Source organism: Puma concolor, chromosome B4 (genome assembly GCF_028749965.1).
Source record: "Puma concolor isolate L17-30 chromosome B4, mPumCon1.1.hap2, whole genome shotgun sequence".
Lineage (NCBI taxonomy): Eukaryota > Metazoa > Chordata > Mammalia > Carnivora > Felidae > Puma > Puma concolor.
The window spans coordinates 36611830-36633478 of NC_141673.1; the positions used below are offsets into that span (position 1 = coordinate 36611830).

General features: G+C 34.6%; 1 protein-coding gene across 2 annotated transcripts in view; it reads right to left on the reverse strand.

Annotated features, from left to right (window-relative positions):
* TMTC2 (transmembrane O-mannosyltransferase targeting cadherins 2) overlaps positions 1-21649 on the reverse strand; it is a 404595-nt gene that overhangs the window by 133081 nt on the left and 249865 nt on the right. For both annotated transcript variants that reach the window (XM_086712717.1, XM_025926374.2), the window contains exons 6-8: positions 21280-21464; positions 20117-20195; positions 296-417 (exon numbers count right to left, since the gene is read on the reverse strand). In XM_086712717.1, the coding sequence (XP_086568843.1) occupies positions 296-417; positions 20117-20195; positions 21280-21464 (386 nt within the window). The remainder of the gene's footprint in view (positions 1-295; positions 418-20116; positions 20196-21279; positions 21465-21649) is intronic.

Consider the following 21649-nt stretch of genomic DNA (forward strand, 5'->3'; position numbering starts at 1 on the left):
CAAATATTGTTATTATGAGAAATCCATTATGTAATCCATATATGGGATTCACCATCTATATTTTTCCATTTAGTTACATCAAAGATCACGACATACCACATTTTAGCTATGGCAAACTCTACAGCCAAGCAAATACATTTGTCTATAGGTTCAATACAGAGTTCTAACTCAGTGTTACCATCACTACCTCCTAACAGTATGAGTCAATCAGCTAAGAACCAATACCTTAAACTCTACCTTAGTCTGCGTGGAGAAAACCAGCTTCGAAAGGGTGAGGAAGGAAGGTGTTACTTACTGTTAGAGCCAGCAGTTTCCCATAGGTCAGATGAGCAGGGATGTGGTCAGTCTTGGATCTCAATGATTCCATATACCAATGCTCTGCTTCAGGGAGTTTGCTTAATCGCATGTATGCTTCACCTGGGAAGAAAGTCATAAAGATCAACCTGAGGGCACAGCTTTCCAACAATGCAATAGTAGCACATCATCGTATTTATACTCTATGAAACTTCAGATGCTGTGGCAAGTACATTCACCCATTATCTCATTGGATTCCCCCAAAGTCACCATAATTTCCATTTCACATATATGAAACTTGTATATGGAGAAATTAAGTGAAACGGTTAAATTCAAAACTTTAGTAACTAATAAAGCTTTGATTTTTTAACCTAATAACCTCGAACCCATAAGCATACACCCTTTGTCTTTTTCTTTTTCTTAAAGATAAGTGTGTTCTTTCTTATGTACAGTCAATTGTTCTGTTTTATTCACATTCATTTATTCCTTTAGAAATTCAAGCATTTATAGAATAACTACTAAGTAGAGAGAATTATGAGGACTTGGACAAAGAAGTTTAAGGTCCTTCCAAGATTTACAACATTGTTGAGAAAATAAGATCAGTAGAAGGAGTCAAAAATATTTTGGATTAAGTAGTGGTGCTAGATTTTTTTCACAAATTATTTGCATTTTATATTTTAATAAATAAAATTTATGAGTATCACTTGCAAAATTCCGTGAATATATGATAATTATTTAGCACACCCAGTACCATGTACAGAACTAGTGTGAAGAGTTTCAGCCATCAGTTATTACTTTCAAGTTAAGCAAATTTTACCTGCCAAAATTTCACTAACAGCATTTCACTAACAGCCAAGCAAGAGAATGAAAACAAAAAACAAAAACCCCCAAAACTGGAAGTAAAACCAAACGTATATCAGTTCCTTACTTATTACCATCCCCCTCCTTTATTTGCTTACAGTATGGAAGAATTTTTACCTGATGGGAATATTATATTTTAAGCTGATCTGTATATTTAAGTATTATAGTTTTAATAAGCACTGCAAATATAGAAGCTATTCAATTTCTAAGACCAGGTAATAGACTGGTAACTGGAATTATTTTTCAGGCAGACCATTGGAGCTTAACTAATCAGAACTACGATAGCTTTTTCCATTTTAAGGCATAATCAGAGGCTTTTCCTTCCACACTGGCTATACCTCTTTGCTTCAAAGGAAGAAGTAGCTTCCTTTTACTTTAATCATATTCCCTTTATATTAGCCCAGTGCTGTCAATACAAATATGTTTGAAGAACTGAATTAAGTCTCCTCACCTTTTGAGTTCCCTTTGCTCAGCTGGTTAGTAAAAAAATACTAGTGACAAATACGTAATATGAACAAAAATGTATACACCACTCACACACGTCTATGTGTTTCTGGTTCTCAGAATAGTTCTTAAACTATACTGTCATAAAAATGATAGTACAAAATTTTTTCTTTTAATCTAAAACTTAAAATGTGTTTGCATTTAAGAAGAATTTAGTTAGATTAAATAGAATGCTCAGGGGGAATGCAAGAAATACTGAAGCAAAGACCAAAGACTGAAATTAAATAAACAAAACGCTCACCGTTATTAGCAGGAGGATTAGGCATAATTTTTTTAATTTCACATTTCTATAATATTGTATTGTTATAATATCTCTATAAATACGAAACATTGTCAGACAGATTTATTTTTCTTTTTGTCATGTTGAGCTAACAAATGTTTCCCAGGAAAGCAAACAGTAAGTTTTTCTAGGGCAAGTGAACCATTTCTTCATACTAAAATGATACTAGATATGATTTATGTAACAGAAAGAATGTGACGATATCGAAATATTGATAAGTTTAAAGCAATTAATGACAAATTATATCCAAATATCTATCTCTAAAGTGGATTCCAAAGACAGTAGAAAACATACACTAACTTCAGAGTTGGAAGAAAAAGATGGGCCAGAATTACAGATTCTGTTTGGAAACAACCTGAACTTCTTTGGGTCTTCAAGGCCTCATAGGTCAGCTTTCAGAAACTGAACCATCATTGCCTTTATTATAACTTCTACTTTTCATTTATATATAAAAAAAAATTAACTAATGGGGCATCTGGGTGGCTCAGTCGGTCAAACGTCCAACTCTTGGTATAGTCTCAGGTCATGGTCTTGCAGTATCGTGAGTTTGAGCCCTGCGTCAGGCTCCAGGCTGACAGTGCAAGCCTGCTCGGGATTCTGTCTCTCTCCCTCTCTCTCTGCCCCTCCCCCACTCGTGCTGTCTCTCTCGAAATAAATAAAATTTAAAAAAATAAAAAAGTAACTAAAATAAAAAATTCAGCTAATTTGTAGAATAGTAAACAGTGGATTTTATGTTCAAAATAAAAAGAATGTGAGAGAACCCCAATTCCATAGCAATTTTGAGATGGAGATCTGTATTGCATTTAAGTTGTCTGAAAATCATTGCACAAAGTGTTCTATTTTTTCAAGTCATAAATCTATTACTAAAAGTTATTTTGCAATGAAATATTAACTTGCTACATAATTAGTGGCTGGCCCATTTTCTTCAATAATAACTCACAAGTAATTTAATAATTTGAAAACCTTGTGAGATGGAGAAATATAAAAGGGCTACAAGAAATATAATGTAATAATGCATCTTGGCAAGTATATGAAAATGTAAATGACCAGCCTACTTAGGTACTACTCACTACCACTCAGAAAAACTTCATGCAACCTTTCACTGTATCTCAGTAATAACACTGGCAACCATTTGTATTGGATATTTATTATGAATTAGAGTAGCAAGCCATAGAGGGCACATGTTTGACTTATGTACACTTATTCCTCTTATTCCATATCGCTGGGCATGTAGAATGTTTTCTCCCTTAGCCCCACGATGAGCCTTCACACATTACCCTCCTTCAACTGCTACCAACTAACTGTTCAGGTTAGGTTTGCAAGATGAAACAGAAGATTTTCAATCTCTGTATTAGTTGTTTATATATGCATCTCATTTTTTTTATTAAGGAATATCTTTACCTAGATTTCACAGATGAGAACACTGAGAAGCAGAGCAGTAAATAAAACACACAAAACCATAGATGAGGAAAGTGGTAAGGCTGCATTTCAAACCCAGGACAACTTGACCTCAAAGCACACTGCTTTGACCTACTGGTAGTGAATAATCACAAACTTTTCAACTCTCCAGCTCAGGTGAAAATTATACTCTTTCTCACTCCTGGAAAATTGTTTTCTAGCTTTGTGATACATTGGCCATCAAGATCACTTCACTTTGCCTGGGGCTTAGCTACCGAATTAAGGGAATAAGGAAGAACAATAATAATCTATAGTTGACCTTTAAAAATGCTTCTGCTGCATATGTTATTCAGCTCTTAAGAGGGGAATATGTATCATACAAGATGCACTTCAGTACTATGGTTAATCTTAACACAAAAACAGCCTATAAAAATGGTAATAAAATCAAGATGTAAAACCTAAAATGCAAGAAAATGATAATGGATGAATTTAAATGTGTTTAAAAAGTGACTCAGTAAAGATGTAGGCAACAAACAATATACAGGCAAGTACTGGATATATCCCTGGCACTGACAACATATGAACTTCACATTTCTCATGCCTAATTCATACTAGGAATTAGAATACTCATTTTATGGATGAGGAGGAAGGCTCAGGAATGGACAGTGACTTGCACAAGTACAGTTAATAATCCTATTCTAAAGTTCGAATGGCTGTAAAGCTCATGCTTTTCTCTACTGCATCGAAATGCCTACCATATAAAGTTTATTACTTACCAAATACTTCCTAATGTCTTAAATATATTATCTTTATACTTGTACATTATGCCTACATTGTAATTAACATCAGTCTCATTGTACAAATGAAGAGACTGTGGCTCACTGAGATTAAGCATCTTGTTCAATGTTTAAAACCGAGCAAATCCCAGATTCAGGATTCAGATTAGAGTTCTCTCTGGCTCTTTCACCATACCATTCTGTCCAAATACTATAAAAAAGTAATTAGAGAGGGGATAAAATAACCGCAAAAAAAGTGCCATCAGTGGATTCAGTTTTGGGGGAGAATGAGATATATGTAATCCTTTAAGCTTCATTAAAATATTAAAATCATAAAAATTCCATGAAGGAAATGGCTACAAGACAAGAAAATCTTACATTCAATGAGGAAGGAAATGAAAATACTTGTTCAGGAATAGGGTGGAGAGGGGAGGGTTAAGTTAAGCCATCTTCTCTGGTACTGTAATTCTTCTTAACTTACAATAATAGAAAAAAATGTTTATAGCACCCAGGAGGAAAGAAGCAATGATGACTATGTTTCCTTCTCATCTTGCAAAAAAAAAAAAAAAAAAAAAAAAAAATGAATAAATAAAATAGAGCCACTTTCATAAGAATGAGAAGATTTGCTGTGATGATGTAGTGGTCAGGTTCATCACCCAGATTTATTTCCGATTCACTCACAGACAAAAGGGATTTGGATGTCTCCAGGCTGGCTTCAAGCAGATATAAACCAGTTTCAGATGTAGAACAAATAGTGTCACTCTTCCTCCCTAAAAAGCCCTGGGTCTAAATAACGCAGGCAAAGGCTAACTCCTTAAAGGAAAGAATGCTGGATTATTGATGATGTAATAGCCCAGATCTCACTGATTCTCATGTTTCAAGTTACTGGACAGCTCTGGCTTGCAGATAAAGAATAGAGTACGTAATGGGACATACTACCCATACTTGCTAGAGTTACCTTTTGTTTCTCCTGCCCTTGCTCGACAGTATATAGCTATGTGAAGATTCATAGCTTCCTTACGTTTTCTTTCCATTTTACTGAGATATAATTAACATATAACCCTGTGTAAGTTTAAGGTATACAGCATAATGACTTGATTACATATACTGTGAAACGATGGCCACAACGAGTTCAGTTAACATTCATCATCTGACATAGATACATAAATTTTATAAAGAAAAACAATGTTTTATTTTTTTTCCCTGTGATAAGAACTTTTAGGATCTGCTTGCTTAGCAACTTTCAAATATGCCATACAGATGCATTAACTGTAGTCATCACGTTGTACATCATATTCCCAGAATTTATGTATCTCATACTGAAAGTCCGCACCTTTTGACTGCCTTCATCCAATTCTCCCATCTCTGAATTCCCTATTTTAAAAACTAAAACAAAACAAAATAAAAAAACAACAACTTTGTGACCTGCTTTACCGAAAGTGATCACCCCTTACTCAACTTTTATAATAAGTGAATAATTGTCAAATGTTTCTTTTTTATTCTCGAATACTCTCTTTCATACCAACTTAGGTTAAGCAACAGGATAATATAATGACGGTAAACATAAAGGTTAATGAGATATTCTTCATTTTTACCTTCATGGAACTTACAGTCAAGTGACAAATATATTTATGAGTATTTTCTGAAGTTTGATATTTAGATGCACATGACACAAAACTTTTTAATACTTATCCTTTATTTAATCTGTGTTTAAAAACGTAATTTCATATGGGCTCCTGGGTGGCTCAGTAGGTTAAGCATCTGACTCTTGATTTCACCTCAGGTCATGATCTCACAGTCTGTGGGTTCAAGCCCCACACTGGTCTCTGGGTTGACAGCACGGAGTCTGTGTGGGATTCTCTGTTTTCCTCTCTCTCTTTACCCCTGCCCTGCTCGCCCTGTATCTCTCTCTCTCAAAATAGATAAACATTAAAACAAAGTGTCATTTCATAGATACCACGGTTTAGAAGGTAGAAAAATACCAAATAAATAATAATACAGACAGTGGCTGTGAGCAAAATCACAACAGAGGAATACAAATGAAGTGTGGAGCACAGAGAATTATGCAAACCCAGCTATCATTTGAGGAAAAAGTTTTAGAGTTGTTTGTAAAACAAAAACTGCTCCACCAGCACACGGGGGAGAAAATCTAGTTTTGTAAAAGGCTCACAGCTTTAAAGAATGGGAACACTCCTATCGGCCGCATGGTCTTTCTAGCAGGCTTCCTGCTGCCAATCCAGTGAAATCATGTCGTTGCCAATACTCCGAATTTTGGAAGACTTTGCCTGAAGACCAGGCATTTAATTCCACACTAATTTCTAAGCTTTCCAAGTTTGAGGACTTGGCTGGTCACCAAGGTGATCATTCCATTTTAGGAAATTATTATTCTCCATGTAAGACATTAGATTTTTTTGGGGTGTTTTTGATACTTAGTGTTATGTGCTGGTCACTTTTCTTTCAAGGGGCATTTTACCAATTTTCACATTTATTATGATGATTTCCTTTTTATGTTCTTTAATTATTGCCTTGAGGAATAATTTTGCCACATAATTTTAAAATAAAATAAACGCATTTTAATTAACTGATTAATTTGGTTGTTTCATTTACCTGTTGAACTTACTTACATTTATGATGTAGCACTGAATTATGACGAGTTATATATATACCAAAACAGTAGCTAGATAGCTGTGTTTCTAATTATTACTTTGCCATTATATAGTTGCATGGTTGTGGACAAGTGAGTTTTTTGACAGGGCCTTAGATTTATCACCTACAAAATGAGGAGCTAAAAATAAATAATTCCATAATTTCCAAAATGATACAGATAATCATTTGTGGATTCACCAATGTCTAGTATTTTATACAGTCATTTCATAAACCTGTGACAATATCCTAGTTATACAGGAACTACCATATTCATGGATTTTCTAGATTATCTATTTAAGACTAACTACATCAAGACGAATCTGATTATTCCTCTTTAAAATGTTTAACATTTGGGGCGCCTGGGTGGCGCAGTCGGTTAAGCGTCCGACTTCAGCCAGGTCACGATCTCGCGGTCCGTGAGTTCGAGCCCCGCGTCAGGCTCTGGGCTGATGGCTCAGAGCCTGGAGCCTGTTTCCGATCCTGTGTCTCCCTCTCTCTCTGCCCCTCCCCCGTTCATGCTCTGTCTCTCTCTGTCCCAAAAATAAATAAACATTGAAAAAATAAAAATAAAAAAAAAAATAAAATGTTTAACATTTATATATTATCTAATGATAAACAGTATATCTGCTTATTATAAAGTCTTAAAGATCATAATTTTATTAGATTAAGTAAATTTCATCACTCATGGATAGTGGTAAAATTTTGCGGTTTTTCCATAATTTATTTTAAATACTGAAAACAGGGGCACCTGAGTGGCTCAGATCATGATCTCATGACTCAAAACCTCATGGGTTCGAGCCCTTCATCGGTCTATGCTCTGTCTCTCTCTGTCCCAAAAATAAATAAACATTGAAAAAATAAAAATAAAAAAAAAATAAAATGTTTAACATTTATATATTATCTAATGATAAACAGTATATCTGCTTATTATAAAGTCTTAAAGATCATAATTTTATTAGATTAAGTAAATTCCATCACTCATGGATAGTGGTAAAATTTTGCGGTTTTTCCATAATTTATTTTAAATACTGAAAACAGGGGCACCTGGGTGGCTCAGATCATGATCTCATGACTCAAAACCTCGTGGGTTCGAGCCCTTCATCGGTCTCTATGCTGACAGCTCAGAGCCTGGAGCCTGCTTCAGATTCTGTGTCTCCCTCTCTCTCTGTCCCTCCCCTGCTTGTGCTCTGACTCTGTCTCTCTCCCAAAAATAAATAAACATTAAAAAAAAGTTAAAAATAAATATACACTGAAAATAAATCAGTTATATAATAAGTAAATTTTCTTGTTACTTTTAAGTATTTGAGTTCCTTCTAGTGTTTTACTATATTAAGCAAAAATACTATTTTTTCTAAAACTAAATTTTCTCATTTAAGATCAATATTCAGCTTTCTGTTTATTCAAATTTCTTTCCCAACTTTTTATGCAGGCACTGCACCTACTTCAGCAATTATCATCTTGTTTTGTAATTATCTTATTTATTTTCATATATCTGCTAATTAGACTACATACATAGCAGTGGAATTCCTGAACTGAAAGGCATTAGCAAATTTAATGTTGAGGATACGGAGAACCAAATTAGCCTACCAAAATACCGTACCAATTTCACTTCCACAGGTACTATATAAGGAGAGTAACTTTTCTAAGCCCTCATCAAACTCAGATTCGAATACATTTTTTAAATGTACATTTGAAAAAAAAATGCTATTATTTCAATTTTCCTACTTTAATTCTTAATGAAAATTCATATATTCCTACAAAATTTTTTCACAAATTTTTAACCGTGAATATTTTTTAGTTGCAGGTCATTGCTTGATGGTTTTAAGCCATTTTTCAATTAAGATATTTATCTTTCCTTTATAATATGCAACAGATGGTCAAACTGTTTTTTCTTGTCAGACTACTTTAACTTTTATATATGCAAATTAAGTTGATTTCTCCTTTGTAGCTTTGTCACTGTCTTTTATGCATACAAAAATTCCTTATCATAGGGACATACATTCTCTTCTAATTATATAGTTTCATCATTAAAATGAGCTACTTATTCCATATGAAATACATCTACTATATGATGTGAGACACATGTCTAATTTTATTTTTTCCAAACTTCATTTAATCAATTTTTCCTGATTTACCTTTTATAAGAACTCCCTTTCCTCACCAATATTTAATTTCACATTTATTATCTGCATAAAGACATTACAAATTCTGATGTATGTATAGGCTCTTTCCATTCAGTCCTACTGACCTGTTTTTCAGTTCTTATACCAAAACAACACTGCTCTAACTACTGTAGGCTTTTCTAATATTTAATATTTGAGTGCGGCATGTCTCACCCATTATTTTTCTCTAAACCTTCTTGGCTCTATTTTCCAGATAAATTTTAAAGTCATTTTGTAGGGGCACCTGGGTGGCGCAGTCGGTTAAGCGTCCGACTTCAGCCAGGTCACGATCTCGCGGTCCGTGAGTTCGAGCCCCGCGTCGGGCTCTGGGCTGATGGCTCAGAGCCTGGAGCCTGTTTCCGATTCTGTGTCTCCCTCTCTCTCTGCCCCTCCCCCGTTCATGCTCTGTCTTTCTCTGTCCCAAAAATAAATAAACGTTGGAAAAAAAAAAATAAAAAATAAAGTCATTTTGTCAATTTTTTTATAAAATTCTTTCTGACATGTTTATTGCTATTGAAATATAATTTATGATTCAATTTAACAGGGAAATTTTTAGAAAACTGAGTTCCCCTATTCAAGATTAGTACTCAGTTCTTCATGTACTCAAGCCCCTTTCCTCTTTTTTATGTACTTATCTCACCAATATAATACTCCTGATCTCAAAATGGACTGTGAGATGTGTGGAACCAGGCACAAAACCCTGTATTTTTCTGTCCTCTAACCCAAGTTCAGAAGCCTCTAGCTCCGAAGAGTCTTGATACATATCTGATAACTATTTGATCACAGTACATATCAACATAGATTTAGATGTTCTATTTTTACTACGTATGTCACTGAAATTTTCAAGTAATTTATTTTTCTAGAATCTACATTCTGACACAACCATATGATATCAGGAGCCTATTATATCAAGAGTTTAATTTAACTTGCTGTGATTTTAATTCTCTTTTTTTACTTCACTCTGTTGGCATTAACATAGAAACCTTAGGGGGTCTGGCTTTTTACATTTATTTATATTCTAAACTTGCTGTATCTGTAGGCTGTGAATCTCTTATATTTCCATCCTAATCTTTTCCTCAGCCCGATCTTATCCTTGTAAAATAACAGTCTAGTTGACCTAGATACATTAGTTCTGATTGGAAATGCTCAGTTAACTACTATACAGAGCAGGAAAAGATAAAGAAAAAAAAGTAAAATGGTTACAGAAATTAGAAGCTATTTTGTATCTCACAACAGACTTTTTAACAATTCTTGCTGTTAAAAAGTTTCCTTGGTGTGGAGGGTTTAGAAGTAAAATGAAATACAAGTCTTAAATTAAGGAGGGTTATGAAAATGTTCAATATGTTAATGTTTCACCAAGTCCTATAGCATCAAACTTAAGAAGAAACCCGTAAGCCTGAAAGGGTAGTTTTAAAACAAAAGGAAGAATTGCAGGGGAAAAAAAACTGAATAAGTATCTCATTAAGTAAAAAACTAATCATCAAGAAAGAGTTTAAACCTCAGAGCAAATTCAAAAGGCTCCTAATTTCTAGTGTAAGGTTATATACAGGAAACATCTGATGTGCCATCAAAATTTAACTTGGAAAAAAGCCAGGAACCTGTGTCAATATTTCTCTACATGCAACTAGTATCCTGGAGTTGTTCAGGCTAATCAATTCCTTTTATGTTTTCAAGGAAATAAATCACTAAAAATAATTAATCAATAAATATTGGAGCCAGCCCTTTTAAATGCTCAGAATTTTCCAAAAAAAAAAAAACAGAAATTGAGACTGTGTGTATGTTCACGTGTATGTGGGACGAGGTGATGATTCTCTCCCCCAACGTAAATACTGTCCTCAAGAGAATTACAATGAAGTAAATAAAATGGCTTAATATAACTGAAATAATTAGGGAACACTAGAAATATGCAAATAAGTACTAAATTGGGTTTTAAAAACCAAACTTTACACCAGAGAAAAGAAAAAAGAATAAATGTTATACTAACCTGTAAAGAATTAATGAAAATAATAGTATTCGAAGAAATAAGACTTGAATATTGCAGGAGATGTCAGAAAGTATAATGAAAGAATTTTCAGTTTTATACATATCTTCTTGGGGATATATTTAATACGTATTCCTGGTTCATGTAATATGTTTCTATAACATGTAATGAATAATTTAATTTATACTATAATTCTTATATGACTATTACTTGCTAAGACCAGGTATTTAAAAATTAATCCTGTTTTTAATGAATACTTGAAAATAAGATTCTACAACAGTTCAAACACTCCATGCCCATAATTAACATTTTGGCAAAAATGACTTGCATTCTGGAAGAAAACTTTGCATGTTCTTTTTTAATCCCTTATTCAGTTTGAGTATTACAATAGCTTCTATTGGTGTAGATAAAATTAAAACCAAAAAACAACTCATTTTGGAAGTTAAATGAGATTTTTATGTAGAAAACTCTTTCCCTACTTATTAGGAAAAACAGATACAAATACATATACAGCAAAGTATATACAATTAGTAACATATTCTTTTATTTGTTTTTTTAATTTTATTTATTTTGGAGAGAGAGTAACAGAGCGTGTGTTGGCGGGGGGTGGGGTGAAGGGCAGAGGGAGGGGGAGAGAGAGAGACAGAGAGAGAGAGAATCCCTAGCAGACCCCAACGCTGATCCTGGTTCGATCCCATGACCCTGGGATCAGGACCTGAATGAGACAAAACCAAGAGTCAGATGTTCAACCAACTGAACCACTTGGGCACCCTGTTTATTTCTTTCTTAAGTAATCTCTACACCCAATGTGGGGCTCAAATTCATGACCCTGAAATGCGGTCATGCACTCTTATGACTGAGCCAGTCAAGCACCCCAAGTAATGTGTTTAATTTTTACCTTTATCCACATTACTGAACTATTCTAAATGTATGCAATGTATAGTTTCCTTGACATTGATTTTTGAAGTTTTATCCATTAGAACAATATTTTCTTCTTACTCATGATTATATTCATTTCATCTCAATGTTACCAAAATTGACATCTGTTAAGAAGGCAAATTTTGAAATCTTGTTAATTTCGCAGTATCACATAACATTACCTCAATTTTTTCAAGAATAATCCAATCCATATTTACTACTGAGTAAAAGATTCACTTCCTGAATATTGCCCAATAAAAGGGTAAAACATGATTTTTTTCAAGCAGAAAGAGTGAAACTCTGGAAATCAGAGAACAAGGATATAATTAGGTATTAATTTGAGTATATTCATTTCCTTATAACTCAATTCAAAAATAAACTTTTTGTACTTCAATCTTTTCCTTTACCACTACACTGGCAAAAGTATGAATTAATGTAACAGGTGGGCTCATGTGGTTTTAATAGCAATGAAATATAATCAACTGTCTCATATCGTATTTCCAGGAAAGCAAGTGACATCTAGACCAAGCATGATTCTTAGCAACCCTACTATTGGCATGAAAGTATTCAAACTCCCCATAGGGACCATATATCTTCTGGTCCGGGGTTTAATTGAAACTTTAAACAAAATATATTACCTATTTAATGCAGCTGAACTAGATGCTGGCCTCTGTAGTGTATAGACTAACGCCTGGCAAATGAATGTCTGTAACTATAGTACATAAAGTGGAATTTGTACCAAGAGTGAACGGTAAAAAAGAAGAAAATTAAAGCACTGCAGTTTTATAATGTAAAATGAACCTGGAGGAAAAAAATTCATAGATTTTCTACATCAATTTATATATTTACTCTTTTTGATATACAGCCAAAATTTCTTGATTTCCTTATCTTGTTGGCTCCACATCTTACAAAGTGAACTTTGAAAATCTCTCAAATTTACATTTCACTTTTCTGGATTGGTAGACTATACACCTAACATGGTCTCCTGGTCTTGTCCTTTTTGAAAAAAAATCAAAATGCAATAAATAATTTATTTAAAAATTAGAACTCAATAATCTTTTTGGAGGTACATAGATCAATGGTTAATCCAATTACATGGTCATACCCATATTTGTAGGGCTGACTCACTAATTTTCAAGAGTGCAGGGGAAGCAATCATTGGAAAATCACCAGAACTCAAAACAGAGGAAGCAGATGGTATAAAAAGCTTAACACTACCAGAGTGTTAATGCTTCCACACTTGAAGGATGTGAAGTTCAAATCTCACACAGTTGAAAACCATCTCTTTCACAGTCAGCATGCTAAATGCCTTGAGCAATCCACTTAAGAACAGCCAGTCATAGAAGAGAACATTAAGCATGTGAACGATCATGTCAAAAATGTATTCTGAATATCTTGATTCTAAATGTATTCTAAAAGAAGGTGAGGTGTACACACACACACGCTAGAAAAATCCAGCAAAAATAAATGATTTGGCCAAAAAGACCCCAGCCATACAGAAGGCTGAAAGAAAAACAGACTACTTAGAGCCATTTTACTAACTGATTTCAGCATATCATGTACATTACTTCAAGAAGAGTCAGGATAAATTTACAAGAAAGAATTTTTGCATTTTGTTTTCAGGAGGTGTAATTGACATCTTGTGTGTCAGTTTTTACCTAAATAAGAGTAAGGAATCTAAAGACCACTGGTAGCCATTTATGACCCTTGACTCTTTTATTCCACAAGCTTCTTTTTTTTTAAGTTTATTTATTTATTTTGAGAGAGAGAGAGAGAGAGTGAGAGAGAGCATGAGCAGAGGAAGGGCAGAGAGAAAGGAAGAGAGAGAGAGAATGCTAGACAGGCTCTGCACTGTCAGCGCAGAGCCCGATGTGGGGCTGGAACCCACAAACTGTGATATCGTGACCTGAGCTGAAACCAAGAGTGAGTGAGACACTTAACTGAGCCACCCAGGCAGCCCCACAAGTCTTTCTTAAAAAGTACAATTCCAAAATTAGGACAAGCTTTTTACTCCAAAAATTACTCTAATAAATTCATTATGTTTCCTATTCATTGTTTCTTTCTCCATTCTCTCTGACTAGCTCAATGAATTTGAGGAAATCTCTCATAATTAAAGAGCTGAGGTTTTAAAAACAAAACTGAAAATTAAATGAAAAGATTCTTGGGGCGCCTGGGTGCCTTAGTCAGTTGAGCATCCAACTTCAGCTTAGGTCCTGATCTCACCATCCACGGGTTCAAGCCCCATGTCAGGCCCTGTGCTGACGGCTCAGAGCCTGGAGCCTGCTTCAGATTCTGCGTCTCCCTCTCTCTCTGCCCCTCCCCACTCGCATTCTGACTCTTTCTCTCTCTCTCAAAGATAAATGTTAAAAAATATAAGGAAATAAAAAATCAAACAACAACAATAAAACCCTATGGGGCACCTGGGTGGCTCAGTTGGTTAAGCAGCTGACTCTTGATTTTGGCTCAGGTCATGATCTCAGGTACCTAGGATCAAGCCTCACTTTGGGCTCTCTGCTGAGGGCTTGGAGCCTGCTTGGGATTCTCTCTCTCCCTATCTCTGCCCTTCCAGCACTTGTGTCCACACATTCTCTCTCTCTAAAAATAAATAAACCTAAAAAAAAAAAAAAAACCACCTAGAAATTATCAGGAGTAAGAGAATCAAGATGGTAAGAACAAAATAAAGGCAAATAAGGCAATAAGCAGCAACGGATCAATATCATGCAATCCCCCCTGGAAGAAAAATACAATCTCTGCCTCACATAAAAGGCATGTTACCCATTGTAAACACATATTTTTTTAAAGAACAGGAAAATATGAATATATATGCAAATTGTGACAACTACTGTCACATTAGAAATAAAAAAGAGATTTTTACTGTTTGGTTGGTTTGATTTCTTTGGTCCAGACAACACAGCACAGCTGACACAGTTATAGACAAAATATTTTTGAGGCTAGAGTAATACAATTTTCCATCTTATTTATAGACATTTACATATTAAGGAAAAGTACTGAAGAGCTCCAGGCTAACTATGAAATCACCTAGAAAGTTCCATGACAGCAGGAATCATAGGGGCTATTTTCATTTCATACTACCACCACCACCTTTGTACCCCCTACCCAGCACTTGTGACTTAAAAAAAAATTTTTTTTTTTTGGCACACAGAAGTTATTCTAAACACAGTGATTATACACTGCAATGACAAGGCAGTAACTCCAGATTCCCTCTTACTCCAGGCAACACATTATGCCCTTTTGTTCTCAAGATATATTACCAACATGAAATGGCTGAAATTGCTTAAATAATTAACCCAACAATTACTTTGCATGGAGAAAGCCGAGTGATTTTATTTTAAATAGTAAATAGGCTTAAAATGACCTTTGGGATTAGAAGGGCTCAAACTGATAAAAGTAATTGAAAGTTACAGCCTAATATAGTTTTCCATAATCTCTTAGAAATATTCAAAAGCCACCCTTCAGGATACATAATAAAGGAAACAAACAATTATAGAGGAAAAAGGGAAAAATTGAAGGTGGTTAAAAATTATCCTACATTAAAGTTTTTTAATATCCTGCACATTTCATTTTTGCAGGTGTTTTATAACTTTTAGTAAAATAAAGAAGTTTTTAATATATCTTTGGACAAGGAATGAGATACACACATCTATATCTACATCTATATCTACAGATATTTTGCTGGTTTTTAAATAGGTAAATAAAAGCTATCTTGACATAATGTAGAACGTACCAGTTCCAGTAACAGACAAAGGCTACATAGACAAAGGATTTGAATCTAAATCAGGAAACTATCTTTCTGGTTCTAACACAAACTGTAATCGTGAAAAGACCAACTCAACTCTTTGGGTATTAATTTCTACTTTGCAAAATAAAAGAGATTATATATTAGGAGGGATTTTTAAGATAGGCATCTTCCATCTCTAACATTCTATGATCCTAAAATACAACTATATTTGGGGAGAAATTGAGATTCAGTAAAGGCCTACAATAGATGTCAGAATAAAGAAAAATTGTGACTAAGTCTAGGGGGAAAATATGATATGACAGGAAAGGGAGAAGAAAATCTAACCTAAATATGACAATTTTAATTTAGAGGGTGTACTCTATTACCAGAATTAAGTTAATTGGGCAGTAACTTAGTATGCTGTTTCTCTTTTGGTTAACACAGTTAATGATAAAAGAAGGATTGTGAGTGTGGTTGCCTTCAAGAGAAAAAACAGAAATTGTAGACAGGACAGAACTAAATAGGACAAAATCTTATTATCTATAAGAAAAATCCTACTACAATGAATTAAAACGAAAGAACTGACAGAATACAACCAAAGACTATTGGAGCTTACAGTCCCTCAGAGAGGACAGTGATTACAATAGAAGGTAATATTATGAAACATTTGCTGGGCTCGGCATTTGGTCCAATAGGCTTTACCTTCATGATCTCAGTCAATCCTCAAACTGATGCTACTATTACAGACATCTTATTGATGGGAAAACAAGACTCAAGTAAGTATTTTGCTCAAAGTCACTTAGTAAGTGTCAAAGCCATAGTTTGAGTGGGGGTTATGTGACTTCATACTATGAATACTGTATATATGACTATAGTCATACTTCCTTTCAAGAGGAAATTGAGGCCCACAGAAATAGAATCATACAACTGGCCAGAAGCAGTTTTAACAGTTATTTTGTGATACGGTCTCTTTATAGTTCATACATTCAAACACCTTGCTAATTACAAAAGCCAGCTAGGTGAAAGTTTACTTATTTATCAACTAATATTTAGTATCTGCTTTATATCATTGGATGTTGGCTATTCACATAATTTTGGATAGCTTGTTACTCAACAGTTTGTTATTCAATCATCTTGGTCCTATGAAATCCAAGAGAATAATGAAAGTATATTTTAAATTTTTTTTTTCAACGTTTATTTATTTTTGGGACAGAGAGAGACAGAGCATGAACGGGGGAGGGGCAGAGAGAGAGGGAGACACAGAATCGGAAACAGGCTCCAGGCTCTGAGCCATCAGCCCAGAGCCCGACGCGGGGCTCGAACTCACAGACCGCGAGATCGTGACCTGGCTGAAGTCGGACGCTTAACCGACTGCGCCACCCAGGCGCCCCGAAAGTATATTTTAAATAGTTTTTTTTTTAAGTTACCTTATGAACTGTTGCAAAAAATAAATTGTCAAGATAAAATACAGAACAAATTAAGTGGAGAAGCAAATTAATCTAACTTATTTTCTGTTAATACACAAGAGGGAAAAATATGTTCACTTAGTTTTCAGGATAAGTAAACTATTGGCATGTAGTGTACAGAATAGAAATTTCTCATAAAATGTTCAAAGCAAGGGGAAAATGAAAAGAATTAGAGAGTTTTGTTGTTTTGAAAATCAACTGCAATGGATTGAGTTATTAAACTAAAAATAACATTCAAATATGGTTGTATTTGTTTTCACATACTCCTTTATTTTAACCTCCAAATAAATGACAAAATAAGATGGAAAAAAAGATAATGTTTGTATGTATAAACACAAGTGCTTGGGGGTAGTGGTTGTGAGAGTGTCAATGAATGAGCCCTGAGAAAAAATGAATACTTACAGGCTAAATGTGGCCAGACATTATAATCCATCACTGATCCCTAAAGGGCACTAATAATATGTAAATGTGTGAATTAGAAAACACATTCAAGGGTGTTGATAAACTTGATAGGATAATCAGCACATGCTGACAGACTAATGAAACTGATGAACTGATAGGGCAGCTTATCTCCTGGGCCATTTTTTCTCTTGTCAAATGGAGGCTAATCAAAATGTATTAGGAGTTAAAGCAAATACTCGGAGGATTTCACCCATTTGATTAGGAGGTGAACTCACCCTGAGAAAATTATAGTTTCGTGAACAATTGAAACTACAAAACCCGCTCAGCTGAAAGACCCTCACCTAAAATTACACAGAAGGCAGCCACCATAATTATGGAAGAAATATGGAATGTTAAATCATATTGGGATTCTCCCATCACAAAGACTTCTCAGAGTTTGAGCAAAATGACCTCTTTCTATAATGAAAGATAAGACAAAGGACCAAGCAATAACCCCAGGGACACACTTATCGTTTGCTGCCTGTGTGTGCTCAGCATCTGTGTAACCATATGAGAGACAGATCCCAAGGTAGCAGCTGACTTTTCAATCAAATTTATTTGCATAAAATAATTGAATGAATTTTCTGAAATCACTATAGTGAATACCACACTTCCTATTAGCAATAAAGATGCCATATGCAGTCTGTTGCCAAGGAGCTGAGTCCTTTCCTCGTTTAAAGAAAGACATCATATGTGAAAATTCAGGAAAAATGGGAACAAGGGTTCCCGAGCATTAGTGTTAAAAATAAAATCATAAACTAAGGGGGGCCTGGGTGGCTCAGTCAGTGAAGCATCTCACTCTTGGTTTCAGCTCGGGTCATGATCTTGCAGTTCGCGAGTTCGAGCCCCACATCAGGCTCTGTGTAGACAGTGTGGAGCCTGCTTGGAATTCTCTCTCTCTCCCTCTCTCTCTGACCCTCCCCCGCTCTCTCTCTCTTTCCCACTCTTTGCCTCTCCTCTCTCAAAATGAATAAACATTAAAAAATTTTTTTTAAATAAAAAAATCAAATCATGAACTAAAACCACCGTGCCTTCTTGAGAAAGCTAGAGAAAACAATCCTTTTAATATTGATTTTGACATGAATAACCATCCAGCATTAATACAGAAAAGTTAACTCAACTGACAAATCTATACATACTAAGGCACACCCTTTATGGACACATATACAGGTTAGATACATGTGCTAGGTAGACAGATTGGTGATAACATGCTGGGTAGTAAAAGGTACTGTTCTAATGTGCTAAATGTACCCAAAGTACATTTAATGAAGCTAGATTTTTAGCTTTCAGTAATTATACCAAAGAGAAAAAGAAACCACAACTAAAAATATCCCAGTGTCCTTTTTCACCTAATCATGAAATCTCTCCACTGCTGCACAGGCCAACTTGGGGTGGGATCTCCAGAGACATGGGATGAAAACATTGACCCCTTCCAAATTACTATTTTTCTATTTACTGACCTGTGCCTCATTCTATCTCTAAACTATTTCTAATTTTTTTTTCTCATTTAGAAATTAGAAGAAGTGAGTGTCTTTGCTAGCTATGTATTTTCTAGTTTGGGAAGGTTTGGGATTTGTTGTGTGTGCTCAAGCCATACAGCCAGTATCAAATTTCTCAAATCAAAGACTACAGAAGCATAAAATAATCCTAAAGATTATGTAAGTCTCGTTTATTTTATATGCCGAGAAATATTAAACAATTTAACCAAGTTTGATGAGAAAGGAAAATCTGAGTTTATGATTTGTGCTTTGGAGAAAAATATGCAATTTAAAGAAAAAAGTAACCTGTTTTCTTCCCTCCTTTATCTGGAAATAGCAAAGTTAATCGGCAGAGTATCTTAAACTGTAGGGGTTTTTTTTCTAAGAAACACATATTGAATGCGTAGTTTTCAGTTGTGTCTACTATCAAATAGGTATGGTAACAATTTAAGGCAGTCACAGATCAATCACAGACGATAGCTAGATTATTTTATTAGAAATTCTAGTGCTTGACCTCTTGCACTTTACTCTAAAATAATACTCTGAAAAAAACCTATTTTGATCCAAAACCTTATCAGTGAAAACTATAAAGTTGGTTCAGTTATTCTCATTTTTTATAAGCATTAAAACCATTACTCTCTCTTCCATACCATGTTTATTTGTAGGAATTTTCTGATTAAGAAAGTAACATGATCAAAAATTATCATGAATTTGATAAATCATTAAAATATAAATCTTTATTCACCATTTCAATCTCTAGAGTCTAGCTAACACTCACATCCAATGGGTTTGTGAGTCTCTTGCAACAACTATGGTATCTGGCCAATTTGTTAAGAATCACTATGTCAATGTATTTATTTGCTCTTGTTAGAATAAGTGTGCTTTGTCGGGATGTCTGGCTGGCTCAGTCAATAAGAGCATGCGACTCTTGATCTCTAGGTCATGAGTTCGAGCCCCACATTGGGGGTAGACTTTACTTAAAAAAAAGAAAGAAGAAGAAGAAGAAGAAGGGTGTTTTGTGAAAATTTGAATGTATCACACGGCTGTGAATAAGTTTTTTGTGTGTAAGGAGTAATAATCTAATTTACTAGACTTCTGTTTAATAGAAGCACAAATTTTCATTTCTCCACAGGTCCCTGAAATATCAGTTACAATATTAACATTTTACTTACCCATCATGTTGTACAAGCTCTGTGGGGCAAACTGCCTTGGCATTTTCTGAATTGCTTCCTTGTATACACTAAGGGCATCCTAATTTAGGAAACAATAAAGAGACAAAGTACAGTGATATGCACTACAAATAAAATAATAACATCCTTCCAAAATCAAAACCTTCCACTGCTATTTCTAAAAGTTTCATTAGAGGAAAATGATTGAGCTGTTTTTTGGTAGCATAACTACCTTAATTCCATGAATGAAAATATTCAACCCAGTTAGTAGAGATAGGCCATACAAAAATGTAATTTAATGAGAAGTCAATGTTATCAATGCTCTTTCATCTTAGGGTAGGTTCTCCAGTTCACGTAGATTATTCAGTTAAAAAATAGTAAAATTCACATTTGGAAATTACCCATAATCATCTAAAATCTGTAGTTACTTCAAGTCAAGCAACCAGGTAGGATCTAAACAAAATAGTGACTAACAAATCTTCTGGCTACTGAGATCCACTGAGTTTATAAAATGCATTTATTTAAAAAGTTGTATCTTCATCCTTATACTGCAGTCTTAATACATTGTATAAGAGTATGGATTTGAGAGAGCGAAAGGGAAGGAGGAGTGATAGTAAATGTGAGAGAAGAAACCCAGACAGGCATGCTTCATGGAAAATTAAGGGTACACACACCTCCCAGCTTCCTGTACAATGTCCTGTCTCCATTGCTTTTCCTCTCATCCCAATTAAAAATATAAAATTAATTTTCATCTTAGTCCTATTATAAAAAGAAATAAGTGGGTAGGATTAACATCAAATCCCTTCCTTAATACTCAGAGCACAAGCAATGTATTTTTTTTTTTTTAACATCAAACAGTGGAGATAACAATGACAATGTGTCTTGGAGCATAAAATCAAAGAGAAGACAGGCAAATAAGCTTAAGACACTATGTTATTTCTCTTTCTAGAGGAGTCACAATTGCTCCGAGAAATTCACAGTAAAGAAATCTTAAGTGTTGTGTAGCAGACATTCTTTTCCAACTGAATTTCACAATTCTTTTAATAAAAACTCATATTAACTTCTTAAATGATCATAGTGTCCCTGCAATGAGATCTTACGCTAGAAAACATGGAGACTAGGTCAAGCACAAGGGGGAAGGAAAAAGGCAGAGGTTTTGGCCTGACCTCATAATGTCCCTGTTCATGATAGAGTTTTCCCAGGTTGTACAGACAGCTGGTAACTGAGCTCTTATGTGCATGAGGGTCCTTTAGATTTTCATCAGGGATCTCGGAGCACTTTAGGAACGTGCGTCGGGCTTCTTCTGTCTTTCCTTGGTTCATTAGAATAATACCGGTGTTTAAATATGCAGCTGAGGGAAAAAAAAGGGAAATACAAACGTGAGAAGATGATGCACTCTGTGACTACAATAAAGTTATACTTACTGCCACCCAATTTCTATGGATTATTTCTGATTTTATAAGAAAACCAAGATAAATACTTAGGGAACAAACATATACGTAAAAATAATGCAATAATGAGTGCAGGTGTCAGTGA